Below are 26,542 nucleotides of genomic sequence, written 5' to 3'. Positions count from 1 at the left end.
CAAAAAAAAAGAAAAAAAGACATATACAGTTTCATAGAACTTGAAAATATTACAAAAATAATAACGAAGATTACAAATAAAAAAAATTTTAAACCAAATCATAATTTAAAATATAAAAAATAGAACATATGGAGTCGTAGTTTTGGATCTTCATGTTTTTAAGTCGAATCATATCAGTTTATATCCGGTTGGATCTATTTGGGTCAGATTTTTTGAGTTTGGATCTTTTCGGTCGGTTATGTTCGATTCCGGTTCTTTTAGATAGAAAAAAATTGGATCAATTACATATTTGTAAATTTTCAGATCGATTCCGGGTCAGGTATTTTCGAGTCTGGTTCCAATTCAGATTCTGGATCCATGTAAAATGCCTACTAGGCTACTACACACTGCCTACCCATCCGTCTGGTTTCTTTTTCCAAGCAACGAGCTAACATTTTAGCTCCAACACCATTTTCAATCTGTTTTCTTCTTGATAATTAAACGTTATAACTTTCTCTTGGATCTACGACTCTCCTCTCTGATTTAGCGTTGAAATACCTCATGTTACATCTCTAGTTCGGATTAGTACTTAACGGGTTGGCAGTAACAAGTGTTTCTATCACCCCTCGAAGAATATACCACAACGAGTTCCTTCTTATAACTCATAAGATGTTAGAAAAAGAAGCATAAACGAGCGTAAGTTCACTTATATTACAAGTTTCATGGAACAAATGTAACTTCATTTCTCTTATTTAATGTAGCAGAGAAACAAACACAAGACATACTTGGGACAAAAAGATTAACAGGGCTGCCAAAGATAAAAGAGGCACAATTCATTTATCTGAGGTGAAACAGATTGGTGTGAACACTTAACTTATCTAGTTTAGCCCAAATGTAGTGTCAATGTGGTCTTTTACCAGTGAATGATTAAATATAGAACTCATAAACACAGCTTACTCCTGAAGAAAAGATTTCAAAAGGCTAAACTGTAAACACAGAGATTGATACAGTCTCCACCATCACACAAACAAAAAAAGAGAGAATAGTCATTAATAGCATAAGGAGAAGTAAAGTCCTATGACCCTGTATAAAGTCTTAGAGTTATAAAGTCCTAAATATATTGCAAAAGTTTCACGTCCTCTACATGGTTTAGAGAGAGGCGAATTTTACAATGCCTAAACGCATCCATTCCTTGGATTTCAATTCTTCTGATTGTATTGCTCTCATTGTTGTAGTAGTAAACATAGAAACTGTAAGGCTCAGATAGATAGCGCGGCGACAACACGATTTCATCTGTACCAGTCACTCCAACAAAGTATAACCTGTCCTCAGTAACTATATTCTTCCACAGCGGGGGCAGCGAAATGGATATATGCTTCGACCATTCATGTTTATCAGCATCTACTAAAACCCACAACTCAAAACATTTTGTTTCTCCGGTAACTTCGGCATACCCATCAGACAAAAGGGCACCTAATGTACCCTTGTAGTTAACAAGAGTTGATAGACTCCATAGTAACATCTCCTTAGCTTTATTAATAACTTTGAACTTCTCAGACCTAACATCAAAGCAAATTATGCTAACAGCCCTTGGAGGTCCACTGACACCAGCTACGTAATATATAACACCATTGACGCATATCCCATCATTTTGAACATTAGAATGGGATATGCAACATTCAATAATTCTCCAAGACATCTTTTTCTTAGTCCCTAAAGTCATAACTTGATACTCTTCACAATTTCTATGAGTCCTCGAGGTCATGGACAATATCTTGAATTGTTTATCAATTGGATCAAACCCAAGAAAGCTGTCAACGATAACACTCTTGGTCTTCACGTGGGGTAAAGTTAAGAATTGTCCGGTGCTAGGGTTACATATCACCGGCTCTGTTTTACACTACAAGAAAAAAGCAAGGATACTGAGGGAAAAAATCGTCGGAATTTCGTCGGAATATCGATATTCCGACGACATACCGACGAAACAAGTCCTCGGAAATAATTCCTCAGAATTTCTTCTTTCCTCGGAAATCCCTCGGAATTTTCCGACGGAATTCCGAGGAAACAAATTTCCGAGGAAATTCCGACGATCACTAGTTTGTCGGAAATCTCCTCGGAATATACCGAGGGAGAACTTCGTCGGGATATTTCCTCGGAAGTTCATCGATCGATGCGTTTTTGGACATATATCCATCGATCGATCGGAATATACCGAGGGACATGTTCCTCGGAATATACTGAGGGACCGGTTCCTCGGAATATTCCGAGGAAGATGTCCCTCGGTATATTCCGAACGTTTTTTATAAACAGATCGATCGATGGATTTATGTCCAAAAACTCATCGATCGATCGAGTAAAAAATATAATTAATTTCCTCGGAATGAAAAAATATTAATTTTTTTAAAAAAATAAAATTTTTGAAATTTAAATTCGAAAATATAAAATTAAAATTAAAATTAAAATTGAAATCATATTAATTAATATTCAAAGTTTCACAAATAAAAATAAAACATTCCGAGTTTTTGGAAAAAAAAAACTACGGGTCTGGCACGTCCGGGAACACCTCATTCGGGTACATCCTCTGCATCATCTCCATCATTTGCTGGTTCAGCCTCCTCTGTGCCTCATAGCCCGCCTGTTGAGCCGCCATCTGGGTCTCCAACAAAGATATGCGATCATCCTTGTCCTTCAACTGAGCCGTAAGTACTTCTGGATCAACAAAGGGTGGTGGTGCAGAAGAAGGAGGAACCGACCGAGTGCGACGACCCAAACCGACCAAAAGTCCCTTCTTCTTTGGAACCGACTAAATAGAAAATAGCCAAATTTACAAATTTAAACGAAGAAATAAATGAATTGAACTTAAAAAAAAAGAACTTACTGATTCAACGATTTCGTTGATTCGAAACCGGGACAAGTTGGTCGAAGCCGTCGAAGCGTCATCCTCGGTTTGAAGCTGAGACACTTCGTCTACCACCTGAGTTTGGACCAGGTCGACCACGTCCCTCACAAGACCGTCATCAATCTGGCCGGTCTTCTTGTTGGTATACACCCTCCTCATTAGGGCGAGATCATCAACCGGCTCGCCATCATTTTCTTCCGCCTTGAAAAAAAACATAAATTAAAGAAACATTAGAAATTAGAAGAAATGCACAATAAATTAAAATTCTGAAACTCAAATAATTGAAGAAAAAGCGGTTGAACTTACCATGCGATCTCCCAGAGTGGCAATAGATTGAGCACCCAAGTTATGCTTGTAGATGCCCTTCCCTTTACGGTCGCTCCTGCGGTTGGTGGAGTTGGTGGAAGAAGTTTCTTTCGTCTCTTCCTTATCCCAATGCGCACACAACTCCTTCCAGACCGTGTCGTTCATCGACTTTGGGACCTTTTAATAAAAAAAAAAGAAAATAGTTTAATAAATTAAAAAATAGTTTAATAAATTAAAAAATTGTTTAATAAATTAAATCGAACCTTATTGATTTCCCACTTCTTCTTCCACTCGTGGATCTGCTTCCCATAGTTGTCCATAACTTTATGGACGAAGTGGTGATAGATAAAGAGCGTCTCATCGGAATTCCAGTTGAACTCTTGCTGAAAAAAAAACACAATTAGTAGAAAATTTATATTAAAGATTAAAAATATAAGTAAAAAATTAGAATACTTACCGCAAACTGACGAAACCACAGAACCTGCTTGTCGGTAGGGAAGTGAGTGAAAGTCGGATGTCCCCTGTCGAGGGCCGAGTACATCATACGGTTGATCCATGCGCTGATCCCGTTCCCGGATCGGTTGAACCTAATAAAAAGAACAAACGGTTAATAATGAATCCAAATTTAAAGAAAAAAAAATGTTTAATTACCATGTTTGACCCCGTCCATGTGGATACGGAGTGAGATACGGAAGATGGTCACGACCGGGCTGTTGAACCAACTCCGCAACACTCATCACTCCCGGAGGACCCGGAGGAACAGGAGCGGATGCAGCAGCGGGAGCGAGAGGAGCAGGAGCGGGTGCAGCAGAGAGAGATGTATGGTTGGAGCTGTGGGGCGAAGGGGAATCCTGAAAATGGCTGGAATCCCGAGACTGGCTCCCCGTACCACCACGACCACGACGCTGTCGAGGCCGGGTCTGATCATCATGAGACCTGTAAATCTAAAAAAATATATTTAATAAATTCAGAAATATATAAATTAATTTTTTTTTTAAAATCCCAAATAATTTAATCACAAAAAATATTTATATATATTAAAAATATTTAATAAATATATAAAAATAGTTCTAATAAACAAAAAATAGTTTTAATAAATAAAAAATAGTTTAATAATTACAAAAAATAGTTTTAATAATATATATATATATATATTAAAAATATTTTTAAATCCCAAATAATAGTTTTTAATCACAAAAAAAGTTTTATAGATATTAAAAATATTTTGTAAAATCCAAAAAATCGAATTTATATACAAAAAAGATTTTTTAAAATCCAAAAAATCGAATTTATATAGAAAAATCATTTTGTAAAATATAAAAATCGATTTTATATACAAAAATCAATTTTATTAATACAAAAAAAATAAAAAAATTATAAAAAAATTCTAAATCAATTCAACAAAACAAATTATTCAACCAAATCACAATTCTAAACCTATTATACAATCAAATCACAATCCTAACCAATCACCCTAACAAAAATCTATCAAAACTACACAAAAACCTAACAAATAGAACCTAAGAGAGTGGGAAATCGCCGGAGAGAAGAGAGGAGTCGCGCAGAGGAAGAAGAAAGAAGTGGGGAAGAAGAAGGGGCTCGTGGTTATAAAACATAGGGTCCGACGAACATTATCCGTCGGAATTCTAATTTCAATTTTCGCGAAATATTTTCCTGGTAAAATGAAAATATTCCGAGGAAATACTGAGGAAATACCGAGGAACTAGTGTTTGGGGTTTCAAAACATCAATTTTTTTTGCCGTATTTTATTTCTTATACAATTGTAATGCATACCATTGATGATTCTTTGTATAGATGAGCATAAACCATGAAATAACAAATTTCAAAACTAATAGAAAGTATTTCCTTTACCGTTTATTAAAAGGTATAAGTGTTTCTCTTATGTTGTGGGACTTCGTTCATACAATCGGAAAAATGTTAATTATACGGTAAGGAACAAATTTTTGACTTCATAATGAACGTAAGACACTTAATAAGGGTTATATAGGTGTTATTCAAACCGCAAAACGTTGTTTTCGGTTTAAAAACCCTATTTCCTCGGAATTTCCTCGGATTATTCCAAGGGAATTCCGAGGAAACCCTCTTCTTCCTCGGAATTCCGTCGCAATATTCCGAGGAAATTCCGAAGAACTAGTGTTTAGGGTTTCAATACGTCAATTTTTTTTATACACGGATCGATCAATGTATATATATCCAAAAACGCATCGATCGATCACTAAGATGAACCAAAGCGTAACAATGTGATCGATCGATTAGACTATCCCATCGATCGATCGAGAATCTCAAGCGTTCCTCGGAATGTCGTCGGAAAATCGTGTAAGTTTTTTTATAAACGGATCGATCAATGTATATATATCCAAAAACGCATCGATCGATCACTAAGATGAACCAAAGCGTAACAATGTGATCGATCGATTAGACTATCCCATCGATCGATCGAGAATCTCAAGCGTTCCTCGGAATGTCCTCGGAAAATCTCGTTCATTTTTTATAAACGGATCGATCGATGTATATATATCCAAAAACGCATCGATCGATCACTAAGATGGACCAAAGCGTAACAATGTGATCGATCGATTGGATTATCCCATCGGTCGATCGAAAATCTCAAACGTTCCTCGGAATGTCCTCGGAAAATCATGTAAGTTTTTTTATAAACGGATCGATTGATGTATATATATCCGAAAATGCATCGATCGATCACTAAGATGGACCAAAGCGTAACAATGTGATCGATCGATTAGATTATCCCATCGATGGATCGAACAAAATCTCGGGAGCCTTTTTTTAAACGCATCGAGCGATCCGTTTTTGTACAAAAATGCATCGATCGATGCGTGTGCGGGAAACAGAATTATAAGGCAAAACCCGAACTTTTTGGATCTAAACCTCAGAACTCTCATCCCCTCCGATTTCCCCTATAATTCGCCCCCCCCCCCTTTTCTCTCTCTATAATCATCCGATTTGAACAATTTTGGGCTCTATTCCCCTTGATTTTTTGAGCTCTACCTGATTCCTACACTCGTTTTCACCCTAAGACAGGTATACTCCGCGAATCTCCACATTCTGAAATCGTGTTCTTGAGCAATTTTTTGGGTTTTGTGAATTTCTTATTTCCGTGTTGATTCTTTGATCAAATATGCATGAAACAGATGTTTAAACATGGAATAGAACACAATTGTCTGTGATCAACGAGTTTGGAACATGATTTGAGATGATTTAGGGATTGAGAATTTTTTTCAATTTGTTTTTTTTTTATCACAACTCGATTTCGCCTTTCATTTTCATGTTGCTTTGAGTTCTTAATTGATTATAACCATGTTGAGAGCAATGATTCTATTTTGTAGAGAATGAAGCGCACGAAAACATCAGCAAAGAAGAACACACAAGAAGAGGGTTCGTCTCAGCGAGAGAAGCAAAGGCCAAAGAAGTGGGATAAGTCTGATACCACCCACTACAACAACATGAAGAAGGTAGCCGTTCCGGCTACACAACTAGCATGTCCTGAGACGATGACAATATTGGGAATCAAATCAGACATTGAAGGGCTGTTCCAGAACATGGGTCTAGGCCAACTATGCAACCTCAACGAACCCACTTATCCGGAGTTGGTACGCCAGTTCATAGCATCCGCATACGTCAGCCATCCCGATGATAGCCATCAGGAAGGTTTTCTGGCATTCGTAGTGCAGAAAGTATACTTTGAGGTATCTTTCACAGACCTCTGCGGACTATTTGGATTGAGTGCAGGGGAGAGGACATCTGGTCTTTATTGGACTTCAGAGCTGTTGAACTTCTGGGAAACGATTGGCACAGGGGTTTATAGATCTTCTCAGGCAAAGGAGTCACTTATCCGGAGCCCAGTACTGAGATATGCCACACGCCTCATTGGCTCATTGCTATACGGGACAACCACAGCCGCATCAGTCACGCAATGGGAGTTGTGCCTCCTGTACCAAGGTGTGAGGCATTTGCTACCGGCATTTGGAAACTCTACATTCCCACCTGCTACTGCCTTCAACATGGGAGCGGTGCTGGCCGCAAACTTAGCAGGATACAAGGGGAAAGTAACCAAATCCAAGAGCAATGCATGTGGATTTGGTGCAGTGATTACTCGGATCCTTACACATGTGGGTGTAGACTGCGAGAACCATCAGGTAGCACTGGACAGATCGAACAACATTGCTTGGAACTACCTGGATGTCATTTCTCTAGTAAGTAAGGAGTTCATAGCTGGTCCCCACTCGAGGATCGATCGGGATGGTCCTTACGTCTACGTATTCCAGGACCGAGCGAAGAAAACACTCTACTGCCACCTGCCTCAGATCGGCCTGACTGCTCTACTTTCAGAGGCTGCAGTTGAGTTCCTACCCCCTGCTACCGCACTAGTAGACAAGCCATCCTTCTTCACGCCAAAATATCAGACCAAAGGCAAGGCCGTGGTTGATGAAGAAGGAGAAGATGAGGCTGCACAAGCCATTCCAGATGATTCACAACCCCATCAGCTACTCCCATCAGACTCCAGCCAGTACAAGCTGCAAGAGCTTCCACCGAACGCCACTTCGCGCCAGCAACAACATTGGAGAGATCAGAGCATAAAGACAAACAACGACATGCTACACAAGATCTGGGCTGCCATTTCACGTATCAGGCCGTGTCGTTGCCAAAAGGATGATGTAGTTCATCGGGACAACTCTCCATCCAGCTCTGGTTCGGGTTCGAGTGGTACACACAGGGTAAGAAAGAGGTCCAAGAGACCCAACGATGCAGGAACATCTGGAGCAGGAGACGAGGAGTAGGAGCTATCACCGGCCAGTATTGCCATTTGATTTCCGACCGCGCTATTTTATTTTCTTTTCTATTCTAACGTTTTATGGTCTTATTTTCTGTTAATTTTGAACTTAGTTTTTTTTTTCTTAATTATGAGTTCGTATTTCTTTTACATGGTTTCTTCGTTTTATTTGGTTGTGTTTTGAGTAGTTTTTAATTCGTATTCAGCTTTGCCTTGCTAGATAAACCAAATAACTAATATCCGAGGAAAGAGGTTATATCAAGTGTTCCTCGGAATTTCCTCGGTATTTCTTAAAAAAAAAAAAAAATCAATGGTAGTCTGTTTCCGAGTCATCATCACCAGATGAATCTGAATCTGGATCTTGGTGAAACTCTCCAATCACTGGTTCATCCTCTACGTGAACGACGGCTTCCTCTCCAAAGTCGGTTAAATCGACTACAAGGCCAACTCCAGCTAAATCTTCTGCTGCACTTAAGTTGCCGGATGTGCTTGGTTGTAGTGGGTCTTCCAGCTCAGAACTTCCCTGAACTCGGCCTCTCGGGTTGAGTCTTGTAACAGTAACCCATGGATCATCTCTGTTCCTTACCCGGGGGTACTTGATATAACAAACCTGTAACATTTAGAAAAATTATAAATTAATACACATGATGATGAATCATTCTGAATAATTAACATTTAATTACCTGATCGGCCTGAGAAGCAAGAATGAAAGGATCATAATATTGCAGCTTTCGCCTCGAATTTACTGATGTAACACCAAATGCATCTGTTCTCACACCTCGATCTGGAGTGTTGTCGTGCCAATCACAATAGAAAACAGTACAGCGCAATCCAACCATGCCCAAATACTTGATTTCCAAAATCTCATGTATGTGTCCGTAGTATACATCATCTCCTGATGCAGAACAAACGCCAGCATCATAAGTCGTACTCGAACGTCTCCTCTTCTGAGTTGTGAATGCATATCCTCGAGTACAAAATCTCGGATATGACTTCACAACAAAGTTTGGTCCAACGACCATCTCACGTATCCAATCGTCAAATGTTTCACCTCTGGCCAAACCAGCAGACACCTATTAATAGCACATATATATATGTTATATCAATAAATGTGAATTAGTATAAATATGTGATAAAATATATTTTAATTTGTTTAAAGCACTCACATAAGTAAACATCCATCCAGTAAATTCTCTCTGCTTCATTTCTTCTAGTTCGTCCTCTGTGGCGTATCTATACTCGAACCGCTTTTCTGCCATGAAAATCCTGTATATGATGACAATAATGTAATTAATTAAGATTTAAATTTCAACTTGTTAAAATAAAAATTTGTAAGCTCATTTATTTACCTCTCATATTGAAGAACGTCTTCGCAGTTGGTGAGCAAATATGTTTGCAAATGACTGCGCTCCTGCTCAGTAAGTCGACGGTCCTTTGGTTTTCCGCTAAGTCGTCCAACGTCTGTGAAAATGTCTGGAACCGTAACATGATATGTTGCCCGTTCGCCTCTATCATCATGCCGAGCAGGTCTTCTGTTTTTGGTCTGAACTTCTGCTGGAAAGTAGTACTCGGCAAAGTTTGAAGTTTCTTCATTGATCATCTGTGCGACTATAGAACCTTCCACCCTACTTAAATTTTTCACCATCTTCTTCAAATGGAACATATACCGCTCATACAGATACATCCATCTATACTGCACAGGACCACCAAGTTCCAATTCTCTTGCCAGGTGAATAACAAGATGCTCCATAACATCAAAAAATGAGGGAGGAAATATCTTCTCAAGGTTGCACTGAATCACGGCTATGTTAGTCTTCAAATTTTCAATACCTTCAAGAGTCACTGATCTCGTGCATAAATCGCGGAAGAAACCACTTATCCCTGCAATTGCTTCATGAACATTTCGTGGTAATAGTTCCTTGAAGGCGAACGGAAGGAGGCGCTGCATCATTACATGGCAATCGTGGCTTTTCAAGCCAGTAAACTTTCCTTCCTTTCTGTCGATACAGTTACGCAAATTTGATGCGTAACCGTCTGGAAATTCCACATCGTTTGAAATCCAATCAAAGAACGCATCTTTTCCCGCTGCATCAAGTCGGTATATGGGAAAAGGAGCCCTACCATTCTCATCAACATGAAGTTCTGAACGAGCACATATATCGACTAAATCCAGTCTTGACTTCAAATTATCCTTTGTTTTACCTTGAACATTAAGGATCGTGTTCATGAGATTGTCAAAAAAGTTCTTCTCAATATGCATGACATCTAAATTATGCCTTAGCAGATGATCCTCCCAGTATGGCAGATCCCAGAAAATACTTTTTTTGTGCCAGTTATGTAGTTCTCCAACAGCATCTACCGGAAAACGCTCATGTCCACCGACGTCTGGCGTCCTTTCTGCACCAAAATCTCTTAGTTGTATCTTCAAATCTTTCCCACAAATTTCCGGAGGTGGACTGTCAAACACCCTCTTGTTCTTCGTAAACAAATTCCTACTCCTACGATATGGATGATCAGGTGGTAGGAATCTCCTGTGACAGTCAAACCAACACGTTTTCCTTCCGTGTTTTAGTTGGAAAGCATCAGTGTTATCTTGACAATATGGACATGATAGCCTTCCATGCGTTGTCCATCCAGACAACATACCATATGCTGGAAAATCACTTATTGTCCACATTAGTACTGCCCGCATTTGAAAGTTTTCTTTACACGAAACATCGTATGTTTCAGCACCTTGAGCCCATAGTTGTTGCAACTCATATATTAGTGGCTGAAGAAACACATCAAGTGATCTCTTAGGATGCTCTGGTCCGGGAACGAGAATCGAGAGAAACAAAAACTCTCGTCGCAAGCACAAGTTTGGGGGTAGGTTGTATGGTGTAAGAATGACGGGCCATAGAGAATACTGTCTTCCACTCTTGCCAAACGGACTGAAACCATCAGTACATAATCCAAGGTAGACATTTCTTCTCTCATACGCAAAGTCGGGATACTTTGATTGGAAATGCTTCCACGCTTTTGCATCTGAAGGATGTCTGATCTCACCATCTGTTGAGTGCTCCGCATGCCATCTCATTGGTTGCGCTGTGCGTTCAGACAGATACAACCTCTGCAACCTTTCCGTCAAAGGTAAATACCACATCCTTTTATATGGCACTGGAACTCTTCCACTCGTATCTTTATAACGAGGCTTTCCACAAAATTTGCATGTAACCCGCTGTTCATCCGCCCTCCAATAAATCATGCAGTTGTCGCTGCATACATCTATTACCTGATACGATAAACCAAGACCAGCTACGAGTTTCTGAACCTCGTAGTATGAACCAGGAGCTACATTATCCTCGGGTAGAATACCTTTTACAAAATCAGCAATCGCATCCACACAGTCTTCAGCCAAATTATAATCTGTTTTAATGCCCATCAATCTTGTAGCAGATGATAAAGCTGAATGACCATCTCTGCAACCTTCGTACAATGGTTGCTTTCCAGCATCCAACATATCATAAAATCTCCTAGCTTCTGCATTGGGTAAATCTTCCCCTCTAAAATGATCATTTACCATCTGCTCAGTACCTACACCATAATCTACATCCGTTCTAATTGGTTCTTCTAATCTAACCGCTGGCTGAGGTTCGCTAGTACTACCATGTTCATAATCAGTTTCCCCATGATGATACCAAATTTTGTAACTTCGTGTAAACCCACTCAAATATAGATGAGTCCAAACATCCCACTCTTTAATAACCTTTCTATTTTTACAATTAGAGCAAGGACATCTTAACATACCTGTTTTTGCTTCCGGTTGTCGGTGAACTAACCCCATGAATTCGGTTATACCTCGTTGGTATTCTTCCGTAAGCAATCTCGTGTTCGAATCCAAATGAGGTCGATCGATCCAAGAACGAAAATAATTTGAAGAAGACATATTTTTTATGAATCAAATTCGTGTGTAAATAGAGTAAGAGGGAGGATGAAGATATGGAGTGAATGAAGAGGAAGAGGAGTGCTTGTATTTATAGTTTAAATCCTGCCGACAGACCGAGGAAATTCCGACGGAAAAGGCTAGTTCGTCGGAATTTCCTTGGAATTTTGTAAAATCCCCCAACGGCTCTCCAACGGCTATAATATTTCCTCGGAATTCATCGTTTTTTTTCGAAGAACCCATTTTTCCTCGGTATTTCCTCGGAATATTCCGACGGATTGATATTTCCTCGGAATTCCGTCGGTATATTCCGAGGAAATTCCGAGGAAACCCAATTTTGTGTTTCCTCGGAATTTCCTCGGAAATTCCTCGGGATATTCCGAGGATTTTATTTTCCGTCGGAATGTCCGTCAGAATACCGCTGTTTTCTTGTAGCGACAAAAAAAAATTATATAAATCAAAATAAAAATTTTAATTCTAAAAATTCAAAATCGAAATGGATTTAAATCAAATCCTAATCGAATCCAAACGGAAACTCAAATCCCCATCCTAGTAACTACATTTTCGTCTGTTATGTCTTTATGTATGCGATTTTTACTTGGGTTTATATACTTTGGTGGTTTGAGCGGTAGATTTAAAGCATCACAAATACCGACGAGGTACATGGTTTCAAATCTGACTGTCTCCTTCTCTCTGTTGAAGCCAGAGATCCGGATCTACTTGATTGACGGTGTGATTTGTTCCCTTCCCTTGGTGTCGTTAAGCGTGGGTGAAGCTATATTGTGCCGAGTTGGTATTAGCCTAAAGTCGTGGGACTGCTGTTTATGTTTGGTTCTTGCTGTCATAGTCTCTTCGTTTCAACCTAAGCTCGTTATTTGGGTTCGTCTTTGTGATATTTTTTTGCTGTGGAGGTATCTACTAGATCTTTCCTTGGTCCTCTATGGATATGGGTAAGGTTTCTAAACGAAGCAGTTAACTTGTTCTTCAGTTCTTCTCTTGCGAGGAGGTGGGCAGTCTTTATTCTATAGGTCACTTGGTTCTCTTGCGAGTGTCAGTGTGTAAGAGCTAGTGGTCTTCTTTGACGTTTTCTCAAGTGGCGTTTCAAGTTCTTTGGTTCTTGTACCTTGGCTTTGGTGAAGGATTTTGGTCATGCAAATTTCGGATGGATAGTAGCAGCTGGAGTTGATGTAGATTTGAAGTTGCGATTGTTTCTGTTGTTAATGTTCTAATTTGGCTTGGTGATGTTCCCTTCAGGGTTAGGATCGCTCAAGACATTTGCTCCTTAGTTCAACTTTAGTGTTACCATTTCTATGGAAAGGTAGCGAGTAATTATTGGATCATCACTCCCAACTCTAGTTACTTGCCTATTGTTTTAAAATATATCGTTTGTTTTTGTTAGTATCACACTACAAGAAAGCAGCAAGGATTCTGAGGGAAAAAATCGTCGGAATTTCGTCGGAATATCGTTATTCCGACGACATATCGACGAAACAAGTCGTCGGAAATAATTCCTCGGAATTTCTTCTTTCCTCGGAAATCCCTCGGAATTTTCCGACGGAATTCCAAGGAAAACAAACTTCCGAGGAAATTCCGAGGATCACTAGTTTGTCGGAAATATCCTCAGAATATACCGAGGGAGAACTTCATCGGGATATTTTCTCGGACGTTCATCGATCGATGCGTTTTTGGACATATATACATCGATCGATAGGAATATACCGACGGACATATTCCTCGGAATATTCCGAGGGAAATGTCCCTCGGTATATACCGAGGGAACAGTTCCTCGGTATATTCCGAGGAACCGGTCCCTCGGTATATTCCGAACGTTTTTTTGTAAACAGATCGATCGATGCGTTTTTGGATTCGATGGATTTATGTCCAAAAACGCATCGATCGATCGAGTAAAAAATATAATTAATTTCCTCCGAATGTAAAAAATATTAATTTTTTTAAAAAATAAAATTTCTGAAATTTAACTTCGAAAATATGAAATTAAAATTAAAATTGAAATCATATTAATTAATATTCAAAGTTTCACAAATAAAAATAAAACATTCCGAGTTTTTGGAAAAAAAAAACTACGGGTCTGGCACGTCCGGGAACACCTCGTTCGGGTACATCCTCTGCATCATCTCCATCATTTGCTGGTTCAGCCTCCTCTGTGCCTCATAGCCCGCCTGCTGAGCCGCCACCTGGGTCTCCAACAAAGATATACGATCATCTTTGTCCTTCAACTGAGCCGTAAGTACTTCTGGATCAACAAAGGGCGGTGGTGCAGAAGAAGGAGGAACCGACCGGGTGCGACGATCCAAACCGACGAAACGTCCCTTCTTCTTTGGAACCGACTGAATAGAAAATAGCCAAATTTACAAATTTAAACCAAGAAATAAATGAATTGAACTTTAAAAAAAAAAGAACTTACGGATTCAACGATTTCGTTGATTCGAAACCGGGACAAGTTGGTCGAAGCCGTCGAAGCGTCATCCTCGGTTTGAAGATGAGACACTTCGTCTACCACCTGAGTTTGGACCAAGTCGACCACGTCCCTCACAAGACAGTCATCAATCTGGCCGGTCTTCTTGTTGGTATACGCCCTCCTCATTAGGGCGAGATCATCAACCGGCTCGCCATCATTTTCTTCCGCCTTGAAAAAAACATAAATTAAAGAAACATTAGAAATTAGAAGAAATGAACAATAAATTAAAATTCTGAAACTCAAATAATTGAAGAAAAAGCGGTTGAACTTACCATGCGATCTCCCAGAGTGGCAATAGATTGAGCACCCAAGTTATGCTTGTAGATGCCCTTCCCTTTACGGTCGCTCCTGCGGTTGGTGGAGTTGGTGGAAAAAGTTTCTTTCGTCTCTTCCTTGTCCCAATGCGCACACAACTCCTTCCAGACCGTGTCGTTCATCGACTTTAGGACCTTTTAATAATAATAAAAAAAATAGTTTAATAAATTAAAAATAGTTTAATAAATTAAAAAATTGTTTAATAAATTAAATCGAACCTTATTGATTTCCCACTTCTTCTTCCACTCGTGGATCTGCTTCCCATAGTTGTCCATCACTTTATGGACGAAGTGGTGATAGATAAAGAGCGTCTCATCGGAATTCCAGTTGAACTCTTGCTGAAAAAAAAAACACAATTAGTAGAAAATTTATATTAAAGATTAAAAATATAAGTAAAAAATTAGAATACTTACCGCAAACTGACGAAACCACAGAACCTGCTTGTCGGTAGGGAAGTGAGTGAAAGTCGGATGTCCACTGTCGAGGGCCGAGTACATCATACGGTTGATTCATGCGCTGATCCCGTTCCCGGATCGGTTGAACCTAATAAAAAGAATAAACGGTTAATAATGAATCCAAATTTAAAGAAAAAAAAATGTTTAATTACCATGTTTGACCCCGTCCATGTGGATACGGAGTGAGATACGGAAGATGGTCACGACCGGGCTGTTGAACCAACTCCGCAACACGCATCACTCCCGGAGGACCCGGAAGAACAGGAGCGGATGCAGCAGCGGGAGCGAGAGGAGCAGGAGCGGGTGCAGCAGAGGGAGATCTATGGTTGGAGCTGTGGGGCGAAGGAGAATCCTGAAAATGGCTGGAATCCCAAGACTGGCTCCCCGTACCACCACGACCACGACGTTGTCGAGGCCGGGTCTGATCATCATGAGACCTGTAAATTAAAAAAATATATTTAATAAATAGAGAAATATATAAATTAATTTTTTTTATAAAAAAATCCCAAATAATTTAATCACAAAATTGTTTTTATATATATTAAAAATATTTAATAAATATATAAAATAGTTCTAATAAACAAAAAATAGTTTTAATAAATAAAAATAGTTTAATAATTACAAAAAAATAGTTTTAATAATATTTATATATTAAAAATATTTTTAAATCCCAAATAATAGTTTTTAATCACAAAAAAAAGTTTTATAGATATTTAAAATGTTTTGTAAAATCCAAAAAATCGAATTTTATGTACAAAACCTTTTTTGTAAAATCCAAAAAATTGAATTTATATAGAAAAATCGATTTGTAAAATACAAAAATCGATTTTATATACAAAAATCGATTTTATAAATACAAAAAAAATAAAAAAATAATAAAAAAGTTCTAAATCAATTCAACAAAACAAATTATTCAACCAAATCATAATTCTAAACATATTATACAACCAAATCACAATCCTAACCAATCACCCTAACAAAAATCTATCAAAACTACACAAAAACCTAACAAATAGAACATAAGAGAGTGGGATAGGGTCCTTACATGATTTGTGTAAGAGAAGGGGGAGATCGCCGGAGATATCATCGAATTTCAGGGGGAAATCGCCGGAGAGAAGAGAGGAGTCGCGCAGAGGAAGAATAGAGAAATGGGGAAGAAGAAGGGGCTCGTGGTTATAAAACCTAGGGTCCGACGGACATTATCCGTCGGAATTCCGTCGGAATTCTAATTTCAATTTTCGCGAAATATTTGCCCGGTAAAATGAAAATATTCCGAGGAAATTCCGACGGATAGTAAAATATCCGTCGGAATTTCCTCGGAATATTCCGAGGAAATACCGAGGAACTAGTGTTTGGGGTTTCAAAACATCAATTTTTTTGTCGTATTTCATTTCTTATACAATTGTAATGCATACCATTAAGGATTCTTTGTATAGATGAGCATAAACCATGAAATAACAAATTTCAAAACTAATTGAAAGTATTCCCTTTACCGTTCATTAAAAGGTATAAGTGTTTCTCTTATGTTGTGGGATTTCGTTCATACAATCGGAAAAATGTTAATTATACGGTAAGGAACAAATATTTGACTTCATAATGAACATAAGACACTTAATAAGGGTTATATAGGTGTTATTCAAACCGCAAAACGTTGTTTTCGGTTTAAAAACCCTATTTCCTCGGAATTTCCTCGGATTATTCCGAGGGAACTCCGAGGAAACCCTCTTCTTCCTCGGAAGTGCCTCGGAATATTCTGAGGAAATTCCGAGGAACTAGTGTTTGGGGATTCAATACGTCATTTTTTTTATAAACGGATCGATCGATGTATATATATCCAAAAACGCATCGATCGATCTCTAAGATGGACCGGACCGTAAGAATGTGATCGATCGATGAGATTAACCCATCGATCGATCGAGAATCTCAAGTGCTCCTCGGAATGCCCTCGGAAAATCGTGTAAGTTTTTTTATAAACGGATCGATCGATGGATATATGTCCAAAAACGCATCGATCGATCACTAAGATGCACCGGACCGTAAGAATGTGATCGATCGACGAGATTATCCCATCGATCGATCGAGAATCTCAAATGTTCCTCGGAATGTCCTCGGAAAATCTTGTAAGTTTTTTTATAAACGGATCGATCGATGGATATATGTCCAAAAACGCATCGATCGATCACTAAGATGCACCGGACCGTAAGAATGTGATCGATCGATGAGATTATCCCATCGATCGATCGAGAATCTCAAATGTTCCTCGGAATGTCCTCGGAAAATCTTGTAAGTTTTTTTATAAACGGATCGATCGATGGATATATGTCCAAAAACGGATCGATCGATCACTAAGATGGACCAAAGCGTAAGAATGTGATCGATCGATCCGTGTTTGTTCAAAAACGCATCGATCGATGCGTGTGCGGGAAACAGAATTATAATGCAAAACCCGAACTTTTTTGGATCTAAACCTCAGAACTCTCATCCCCTCCGATTTCCCCTAAAATTCGCCCCCCCTTTCTCTCTCTATAATCATCCGATTTGAACAATTTTGGGCTCTATTCCCCTTGATTTTTTGAGCTCTACCTGATTCCTACACTCGTTTTCACCCTAAGACAGGTATACTCCGCGAATCTCCACATTCTGAAATCGTGTTCTTGAGCAATTTTTTGGGTTTTGTGAATTTCTTATTTCCGTGTTGATTCCATGATCAAATATGCATGAAACAGATGTTTAAACATGGAATAGAACACAATTGTCTGTGATCAACGAGTTTGGAACAGGATTTGAGATGATTTAGGGATTGAGAATTTTTTTCAATTTGTTTTTTTTTTATCACAACTCGATTTCACTTTTCATTTTCATGTTGCTTTGAGTTCTTAATTGATTATAACCATGTTGAGAGCAATGATTCTATTTTGTAGAGAATGAAACACACGAAAAAATCAGCAAAGAAGAACACACAAGAAGAGGGTTCGTCTCAGCGAGAGAAGCAAATGCCAAAGAAGTGGGATAAGTCTGATACCACCCACTACAACAACATGAAGAAGGTAGACGTTCCGGCTACACAACTAGCATGTCCTGAGACGATGACAATATTGGTAATCAAAGCAGACATTGAAGGGCTGTTCCAGAACATGGGTCTAGGCCAACTATGCAACCTCAACGAACCCACTTATCCGGAGTTGGTACGCCAGTTCATAGCATCCGCATACGTCAGCCATCCCGATGATAGCCATCAGGAAGGTTTTCTGGCATTCGTAGTGCAGAAAGTATACTATGAGGTATCTTTCACAAACCTCTGCGGACTATTTGGATTGAGTGCAGGGGAGAGGACATCTGGTCTTTATTGGACTTCAGAGCTGTTGAACTTCTGGGAAACGATTGGCACAGGGGTTTATAGATCTTCTCAGGCAAAAGAGTCACTTATCCGGAGCCCAGTACTGAGATATGCCACACGCCTCATTGGCTCATTGCTATACGGGACAACCACAGCCGCATCAGTCACGCAATGGGAGTTGTGCCTCCTGTACCAAGGTGTGAGGCATTTGCTACCGGCATTTGGAAACTCTACATTCCCACCTGCTACTGCCTTCAACATGGGAGCGGTGCTGGCCGCAAACTTAGCAGGATATAAGGGGAAAGTAAAAAATCCAAGAGCAATGCATGTGGATTTGGTGCAGTGATTACTCGGATCCTTAGACATGTGGGTGTAGACTGCGAGAACCAGCAGGTAGCACTGGACAGATCGAACAACATTGCTTGGAACTACCTGGATGTCAAAAATCTTGTAAGTAAGGAGTTCATAGCTGGTCCCTACTCGAGGATCGATCGGGATGGTCCTTACGTCTACGTATTCCAGGACCGAGCGAAGAAAACACTCTACTGCCACCTGAGGTCGATCGATCCAAGAACGAAAATAATTTGAAGAAGACATATTTTTTATGAATCAAATTCGTGTGTAAATAGAGTAAGAGGGAGGATGAAGATATGGAGTGAATGAAGAGGAAGAGGAGTGCTTGTATTTATAGTTTAAATCCTGCCGACAGACCGAGGAAATTCCGACGGAATTCCGACGGAAAAGGCTAGTTCGTCGGAATTTCCTCGGAATTTTGTAAAATCCCCCAACGGCTATAATATTTCCTCGGAATTCATCGGTTTTTTCCGAGGAACCCATTTTTCCTCGGAATATTCCGACGGATTGATATTTCCTCGGAATTCCGTCGGTATATTCCAAGGAAATTCCAAGGAAACCCAATTTTGTGTTTCCTCGGAAATTCCTCGGGATATTCCGAGGATTTCATTTTCCGTCGGAATGTCCGTCAGAATACCGCTGTTTTCTTGTAGTGTCATGTCTCTCTCTTTTAGGCTATTGTCTCCGGGAATTTATTCATGTTCCGCTGGCTTATGCACTAGAGCTGTAAAATGGGTGGGCTGTCCAATGGGCGTCCATGTCCAAATATATTTGGGCTTCCATTAGTTATACCCATATTTCCAGATGGACTTTAAATGGTCAAAATTGGGAAACCAATTAATCTATGGGTGTTTGTGGATTTGGTTAATATGGACATGGACGGCCCAATTAAAAAAATTTCCTAAGGCTTCCAAAATTTGGGGGAAAATTGGAAAATTTCATTTCATTGTGAAAGAGAATTTATGCGACTCATTTGACAATTTTGGTGATTGAAACTGAGTTCCATCGGAGAAATTGAGTTTTCCCGCAAAAACCGGAAAATCAAGTTTTTCCACCAAAACCGGAAAATCAAGTTTTCTCGCCAAAACAGCAAAATCGAGTTTTTCCGACAAAACGCAAAATCGAGTTTTCCCGCCAAAACGGCAAAATCGAGTTTTCCCGCTAAAACGGCAAAATCGAGTTTTCCCGCCAAAACCTCAAAATCGAGTTTTCCCGCCAAAACCGCAAAATCGAGTTTTCCCGACAAAACTGTAAAATCAAGTTTTCCCGCCAAAACCGAAAAATCGAGTTTTCCCGACAAAACTGTAAAAGCGAGTTTTCCCGCCAAAACCGCAAAATCGAGTTTTCCCGCCAAAACCACAAAATAAACTGTAAAATCGAGTTTTCCTGCCAAAACCGGAAAATTGTGTTTTACCAAAATCGAAAAATCGAGTTTTTCTGCTAAAACCGTAAAAAATCAAATTTTCCCACCAAAACCGTAAAATCGAGTTTTCCCGTCAAAATCGCAAAATCGGTTTTCCCGCAAAAACCGGAAAATCGAGTTTTCCTTGCAAGATTGGAAAATCGAGTTTGTCCGTTAAAACCGAAAAATTGAGTATTCTGCCAAAACTGTAAAATTTGTAGGCTTATAGATTAAAAATTAAAATTTTTCTTATATGGTCCATTATGGATTCCATGGCAGTCCATGTAAACATGGGTGTTAGTGGGTCTGGTTTTTAATGGACATGGTTCCTAATGGACATGGTTCCTAATGGACATGGTCATGGGTTAATTGACGTGGATTAACCTAGTTTACAGCTCTATTATGTACTTCACCTTGTATCATATGAATTTTCGAGTTAAAAAATTTTCGTCTTTAGCAATTAATTAAAGAAATTTCTCAATTTGTGTTAAAAAGTAAAAAAGAAGTTTCTCAACCTCTACCCCCACACACTGCCTACCCTTCCGTCTGGTTATTTTTCCAAGCACTGAGCCACCATTTTAGCATAGCTCCAATAAACTCAATGAGCTCAACACCATTTTCAATCTGCTTTCTTCTTGATAATTAAAGATTATGCTATCTCTTGGATCTACGACTCTCCTCTCTCTGATTTAGCGTTGGAATATCTCATGTTAGACATCTCTGTTCTGGATTAGTGTAACAAGTGTTTCTATCACCCCTCGAAGAATATACCACAACGAGTTGCTTCTTAATTCTTATAACTCATAAGATGTTAGAAAAAGAAGCATAAACGAACGTAACTTCACTTATATTACTTGACAAATTTTCATGGAACACACTAAACAAATGTAACTTCATTTCTCTTATTTAATGTAGCAGAGAAACAAAAACAACAAATACTTGGGACAAAAAGACTAACAGGGATGGCAAAGATAAAAGAGGCAGGCACAATTCATTTATCTGAGGTCAAACAGATTGGTGTAAACACTTATCTAGATTAGCCCAAATGTAGTGTCAGTGTGGTCTTTTACCAGTGGATGATTAAATATAGAACTCATAAAACATAACCCACAAAGTGGCTTAATCATGAAGAGAAGATTTCAAAAGGCTAAATTGTAAACACAGAGATTGATACAGTCTCGACCATCCATCACAACAAAAAAAACAAAAAACAGAGAAAATACATCAAATAGCATAAGGAGAAGCAAGGCCCCATGACCTGTTATAAAGTCCTAAATATATTGCAAAAGCTTCACGTCCTCTACATGGTTTAGAGAGAGGCGAATTTCACAATGCCTAAAGGCATCCATTCCTTGGATTTCAACTCTTCGGATTGCATTGCTCTCGATGTTGTAGTAGTAAACATGGAAACAATAAGGCTCTTCTGATAAATAGGATACATAGTGCGGTGACAACACGATTTCATCTGTGCCAGTGACTCCAACAAAGAATAAAGTGGCATTTGCAACTATGTTCTTCCACAGCAGGGGCAGACATATGGATATATGCTTCGACCATTCATGTTTCTCAGCATCTACTAAAACCCACAACTGAAAACATTTAGTATCTCCGGTAACTTGGGTAAACCCTTCTGTCAAAAGAGCACCTAATGTACCCTTATAGTTTACAAGAGTTGATTGACTCCATAATGCCATCTCCTCACCTCTATTAATAACTTTGAACTTCTCAGACCTAACATCAAAGAAAACTATACCATTAGCCATTGGAGGTCCATTGAGACCAGCTACATAATATACAACACCATTGATGCATATCCCATGATTAATATGCCTAAAATAATGGGATATAGAACATTGGATCTTTCTCCAAGACATCTTTTTCTCAGTCCCTAAAGTCAGAACTTGATGCTCTTCACAATTGAGATAATCCCTTGTGGTCATGGACAATATCTTGAACTGTTTACCAACTGGATCAAACCCAAGAAAACTGTTCACGAGAATACTCCTGGTCTTCACGTTGGGTAGAGGTAAAGATTGACCTGTGCTAGGGTTACATATAACCGGCGCCGTTTTCTTATACTTCCGAAGATGTGTAAGACAGACTAAACCGCGAACCGGACCGATGATTTTAGAGGAACGTCCACAAGGGAACCTCGTATGATAATTGGCGGTTACAACATCTTGATTTTGGACCTCTTGAGGTATCGAGGATAAGAACAAGTCCTCGTTTTCTACGCAAGAGAGTAAGAGTTGCGGACGAGCACGAGACCTGGTGATGAAAAGCTCCGTGAAATCTGCGCGGCGGAGTATGGAGTCCCAGAGCTTGGATGCGCAGCGACATTTCGCTATAGACTTAGGCGGCAATCTCAAGAGGATTTCGATGATGAGATCAGTTGGGATCGTCTCTGAGTTTCCATTTGAGAGCGGAGATCGTGTACTGCGTCGAGATATTGTTAGAGCGTTCTCAGCGGCGTGCTGCCGCCGTGTTTTCATGGCGGATACGATGATTTAAAACCCTAGCCTCCCGCGATTTTTGCTAGACTGAAAAATGTTACTATTTGGCATCTGTAGTCTGTACATTTCGATATTTTATTCCATTTAAAATAAATAAATTCTGACATATTACAAAGCATCCCTCAGGATTAATGCGCATCAATCATCATATCAACATGATCTGTCACTTCCAAGAAGAATAATAAAAAAAGAAGACTTATACAGGAACAAAGTAATCCACGATGAGAGAGGGTAGGTTTAGGTAGGTGGTGATGGTTGATGGTAGGTTTCTTTAAGCTCAAGATAAGGTGTCAAGTTTGGCTCTTAAGTTGATTTTGATGTCTGAGATCAGAGCAGAAGAGGGTCTACTAGTGGCATTGTGAACACGAGTTGCGCTCTTTCCATATGACATAGATTGAGACTTGAAGGATGAGACTGAAGAGGAGTTTGATGGGGTCTGAAGTCTGGTCTTTAGTCTATCTGACGCATTACATACACTGGTGTGGAGGCAAAAAATGAGCATGATCTGTAAATAAAGACCATACCTTTGCTAAATAAGAACAGTCGAACAACAGGTGATCACAAGTTTCAGAGGCATCACTACACGTCTACACAAAAAGAAATTTGTTGGAACCGTTAAACCCCAAGATACCATTCCAAAAGATAGTTGTGTAAATATCCCCAAATTTCCTAAATATAGAAGGTATCTGACGATGGTTCTATGTCTCCTATTTTCCAGAAGCAGTAATCCTCAGCCTCGTAGGATTATATGTGTGTGGCTGAAGGCAGACACTAATGTATGAGAGTGATAATGGGATGTCGACTTCGGCTATTGTCTAACCACCAACTATTGTTTGAGATAGCTTCTGATACCGTGGATTTTAGTGGCATACTTGTAACGGGTGGACCTCTATCTCCGGTGATTTCAATAAAAGGTCCCAACAAAGTCCAATTATCATGCCAAAAGCTGGCAGTTCTGACATATTCAACTTAACCGATCTAACTTCACAAATTAAAAATTGCCTAGTCACTGATCTAAACTTGAGTAGTTCTGACATATTCAACTCCCATCCCTATTAACCAGCACTTCCCATTTCCCAAAAATTATCGGTTCTAATGAGATTTCAACGCATCCAGGAGACCCATAAAGAGCTTGTTGATGTAAAGATAAGTTTGAGAGATAAGACCTTATTCCAATCGTGCAATCGTTTCAGTCCTTCATCTATAGTTTTTTCTTATTGTTTGAACTTGATTAACTACCTAATACATGAGCTTAGTTTTTTTTTTCGCACCCAAATGGTGTTCGATGAAATATCCGAAAATAACTTAACCGACCAGAGTTAATGTTATGGAGCTTTGTAAACTTATCAAAAATTGTTCTTTAATCCATGTTTAACCTCATGAGTTCAACGAGAGCTAGTTCATTGGATTGTTAGACATAGTGATCGGGGCCGAGAGTGTAAAGATTATTAAACTGTGTTTTGAGTTCTAGAATGGTGTTTAATTGATTCTTTGATGAGTTGTTTGCATTCATATTCTAATTTCCTCCGTCTCCCCTACTTCCCAATGCTTTTTATTCATAGATTTACTTCGTTGATTTACTTTCTTGCCTTTATTTCAATTGCATTCAAAACCAAGATACTTTTAGTGTCTTCTAGCTTCATTCGAACTTGAGAATTGAAATGTGTATATCTTGTTTATGTGGATTCTTTCCCGATCTTAGCTATTGTGGATTGTTGTGTGTTGGCAGAATCTATACTGTTAAAATAGAAGTCATGACTTTTTTCATGTGTGATATTTAAAAATGGATCATCCTCTGTAATGTTTATCAAATTTTACATAATTTAATCATCATATCTTTTAATATCTTTTGTTTAAAATACAAATAAATATTGTTTAAAAAAAATCAAAGAAAATCTTTTCAGAATCATTTTAAATTTTATTTTCGAAAATAAATTAATTTAAATTTTAACTATCAAAAAATATAACTAGAATTTCAAATTAAATTTATATTTGTTTAATGAACGAAAATTAAAATCATATAAAATATTTTTAACTATATTTTAATGATAATAAAAAATTAAATTAATTTTTGGAAATACATTTTATAAAGATCTTAAAAAAAAATTGTTAGAAAGAAATATCCATTTCTATTTTAAATAAAATAAAATAACAAAAAACTTATTCAACTTTGTGTATTTCAAGCAATTTTTAAATAATATTTTTACTACAAAATATTTTTGCATGTACAATATATTATAGTTTCTTTTTCGAAAAAGTATTTTTTGTTGTTTTTAACAATATCTCACAATATTTCTTCTCTATTATGTAGGTCCAATTTAATTTTACTTCCATACACATTTCAAACATAGAAAAAAATTAAAAATTATGTAAAATAGTATTGTTATATAATAATGTTCTCAAAATAATTTTTTTACAAAATTTTATAGTAACAACAAGCCACTTAAATATAGGCATTATAGAGTTATATAATACATATAAATCACATTAAATTAGTGATAAATTTTGTTATATAAACTAAAATGTTTAGTATAAGAATAATAAATCCCCACAGATGTGCGAGTCAAGATCTAGTTTAAGGTTGAAACTCTGAGCTATCAAGGAAGAAAAAAAAAATACTAAAATCATCTTGGTGACAAAAAATCTTTACAAAAAAAACGTATTCTATTTTTTAAATTATACATGGGTATTCTGTGTTATTACGTGTTGGTCTCAAGTCTCTCACGATGCCAAAATACTAATTCTCCATTGGCCGGGATTCGACCTCTGATAGTTTCACCGTATTGGGCTTTTACCCTCAAGTTAATCACCACCAGAATACAGGTACTGGTTTATTTTATTTCATATTTCTCTCATTCGCATTCACCTCTAGTATTCAGGATAACAAAATACATAATGTGATGAAAAAATAAAAGAAGATAGATAATGTACAAAATAAATTAAAATAAAACATAATTCCCAAAGAACTATGATTTGGTGATGCCTCAAAATCTGAATCTTGGACAAATCAAACCATCGTACCCAAATACTAACCATACATATTTTCCTATTTATCAAAAAAGAGTATTAGTTAAAGATTGAAAAATAGGGTCACGAGACTCACATATTCACAAGCTTTGACATCAGCCTCCCACCACATATATATATGTATGTCTGCTCCCCTGTATTCTCCATTTCAATCTTCTCTAATATCTCCAAGTCACACTTCACCAAGGTTCGATATTTCTCTACTATATTTTCTCTCTTGCCACTTTTTCCATTAAATCATTGCATGTATGTAAATCTGTACAAAGATACGTATATCATATACTTGTAGAAGTACATATATAGTCTCTTGCCTCTTTTCCCTTAAATCTTGTATTAAGTTACTGAATCACAACCAAGCACATAAATCTATGATTAATTTCTATAATTTAAATTTTTTTAACTTGTTCCAAATAAATCAGATGGTGGTAAGGATGAGACTGGGTAAAATTGTGGGAGACTTGAAGGTGAAGATAAAGACAAGTCTAAGGATGAGGAAGAGATCATCATTATCATCATCATCTTCCTCTTCCTCAACTTCATCATCATCATCCTATGAGAAGATAGAGAAGAGTGACAGTATGAGATTCGAGTTACGAAGCAGAAAGGCACACAAAATTATCCAACAAACTCTTCAAATTGCCGACTCTCCCACCTCAAGAACTTATGCTTTATGATTTCATCTTCTTACCATCCGAAACATATTCATACATACATACGAATTTGCATATGTATCTGTTTATA

The 26,542-nt window shown here is 38.1% G+C and overlaps 2 protein-coding genes across 2 annotated transcripts; both read right to left on the bottom strand.

Annotated features, from left to right (window-relative positions):
* Positions 1–932: 932 nt before the first annotated feature.
* On the bottom strand, positions 933–21,447 carry LOC106377946 (F-box protein DOR-like). Its single transcript, XM_022695402.2, has 2 exons — positions 21,436–21,447; positions 933–1,879 (listed from the first exon to the last, which is right to left on the bottom strand). The coding sequence occupies exons 1-2, from the start codon at positions 21,445–21,447 to the stop codon at positions 1,091–1,093; spliced, it is 801 nt and encodes a 266-aa protein (XP_022551123.2). The 3' UTR covers positions 933–1,090.
* Positions 21,315–25,982, bottom strand: LOC106379459 (F-box protein DOR-like). Its single transcript, XM_048747794.1, has one exon. The coding sequence runs from the start codon at positions 22,751–22,753 to the stop codon at positions 21,533–21,535; it is 1,221 nt and encodes a 406-aa protein (XP_048603751.1). The 5' UTR covers positions 22,754–25,982; the 3' UTR covers positions 21,315–21,532.
* Positions 25,983–26,542: the final 560 nt, after the last annotated feature.

This window comes from Brassica napus, chromosome C2, assembly GCF_020379485.1.
Source record: "Brassica napus cultivar Da-Ae chromosome C2, Da-Ae, whole genome shotgun sequence".
NCBI lineage: Eukaryota > Viridiplantae > Streptophyta > Magnoliopsida > Brassicales > Brassicaceae > Brassica > Brassica napus.
This window is presented reverse-complemented; position numbering and strand designations above follow the sequence as displayed.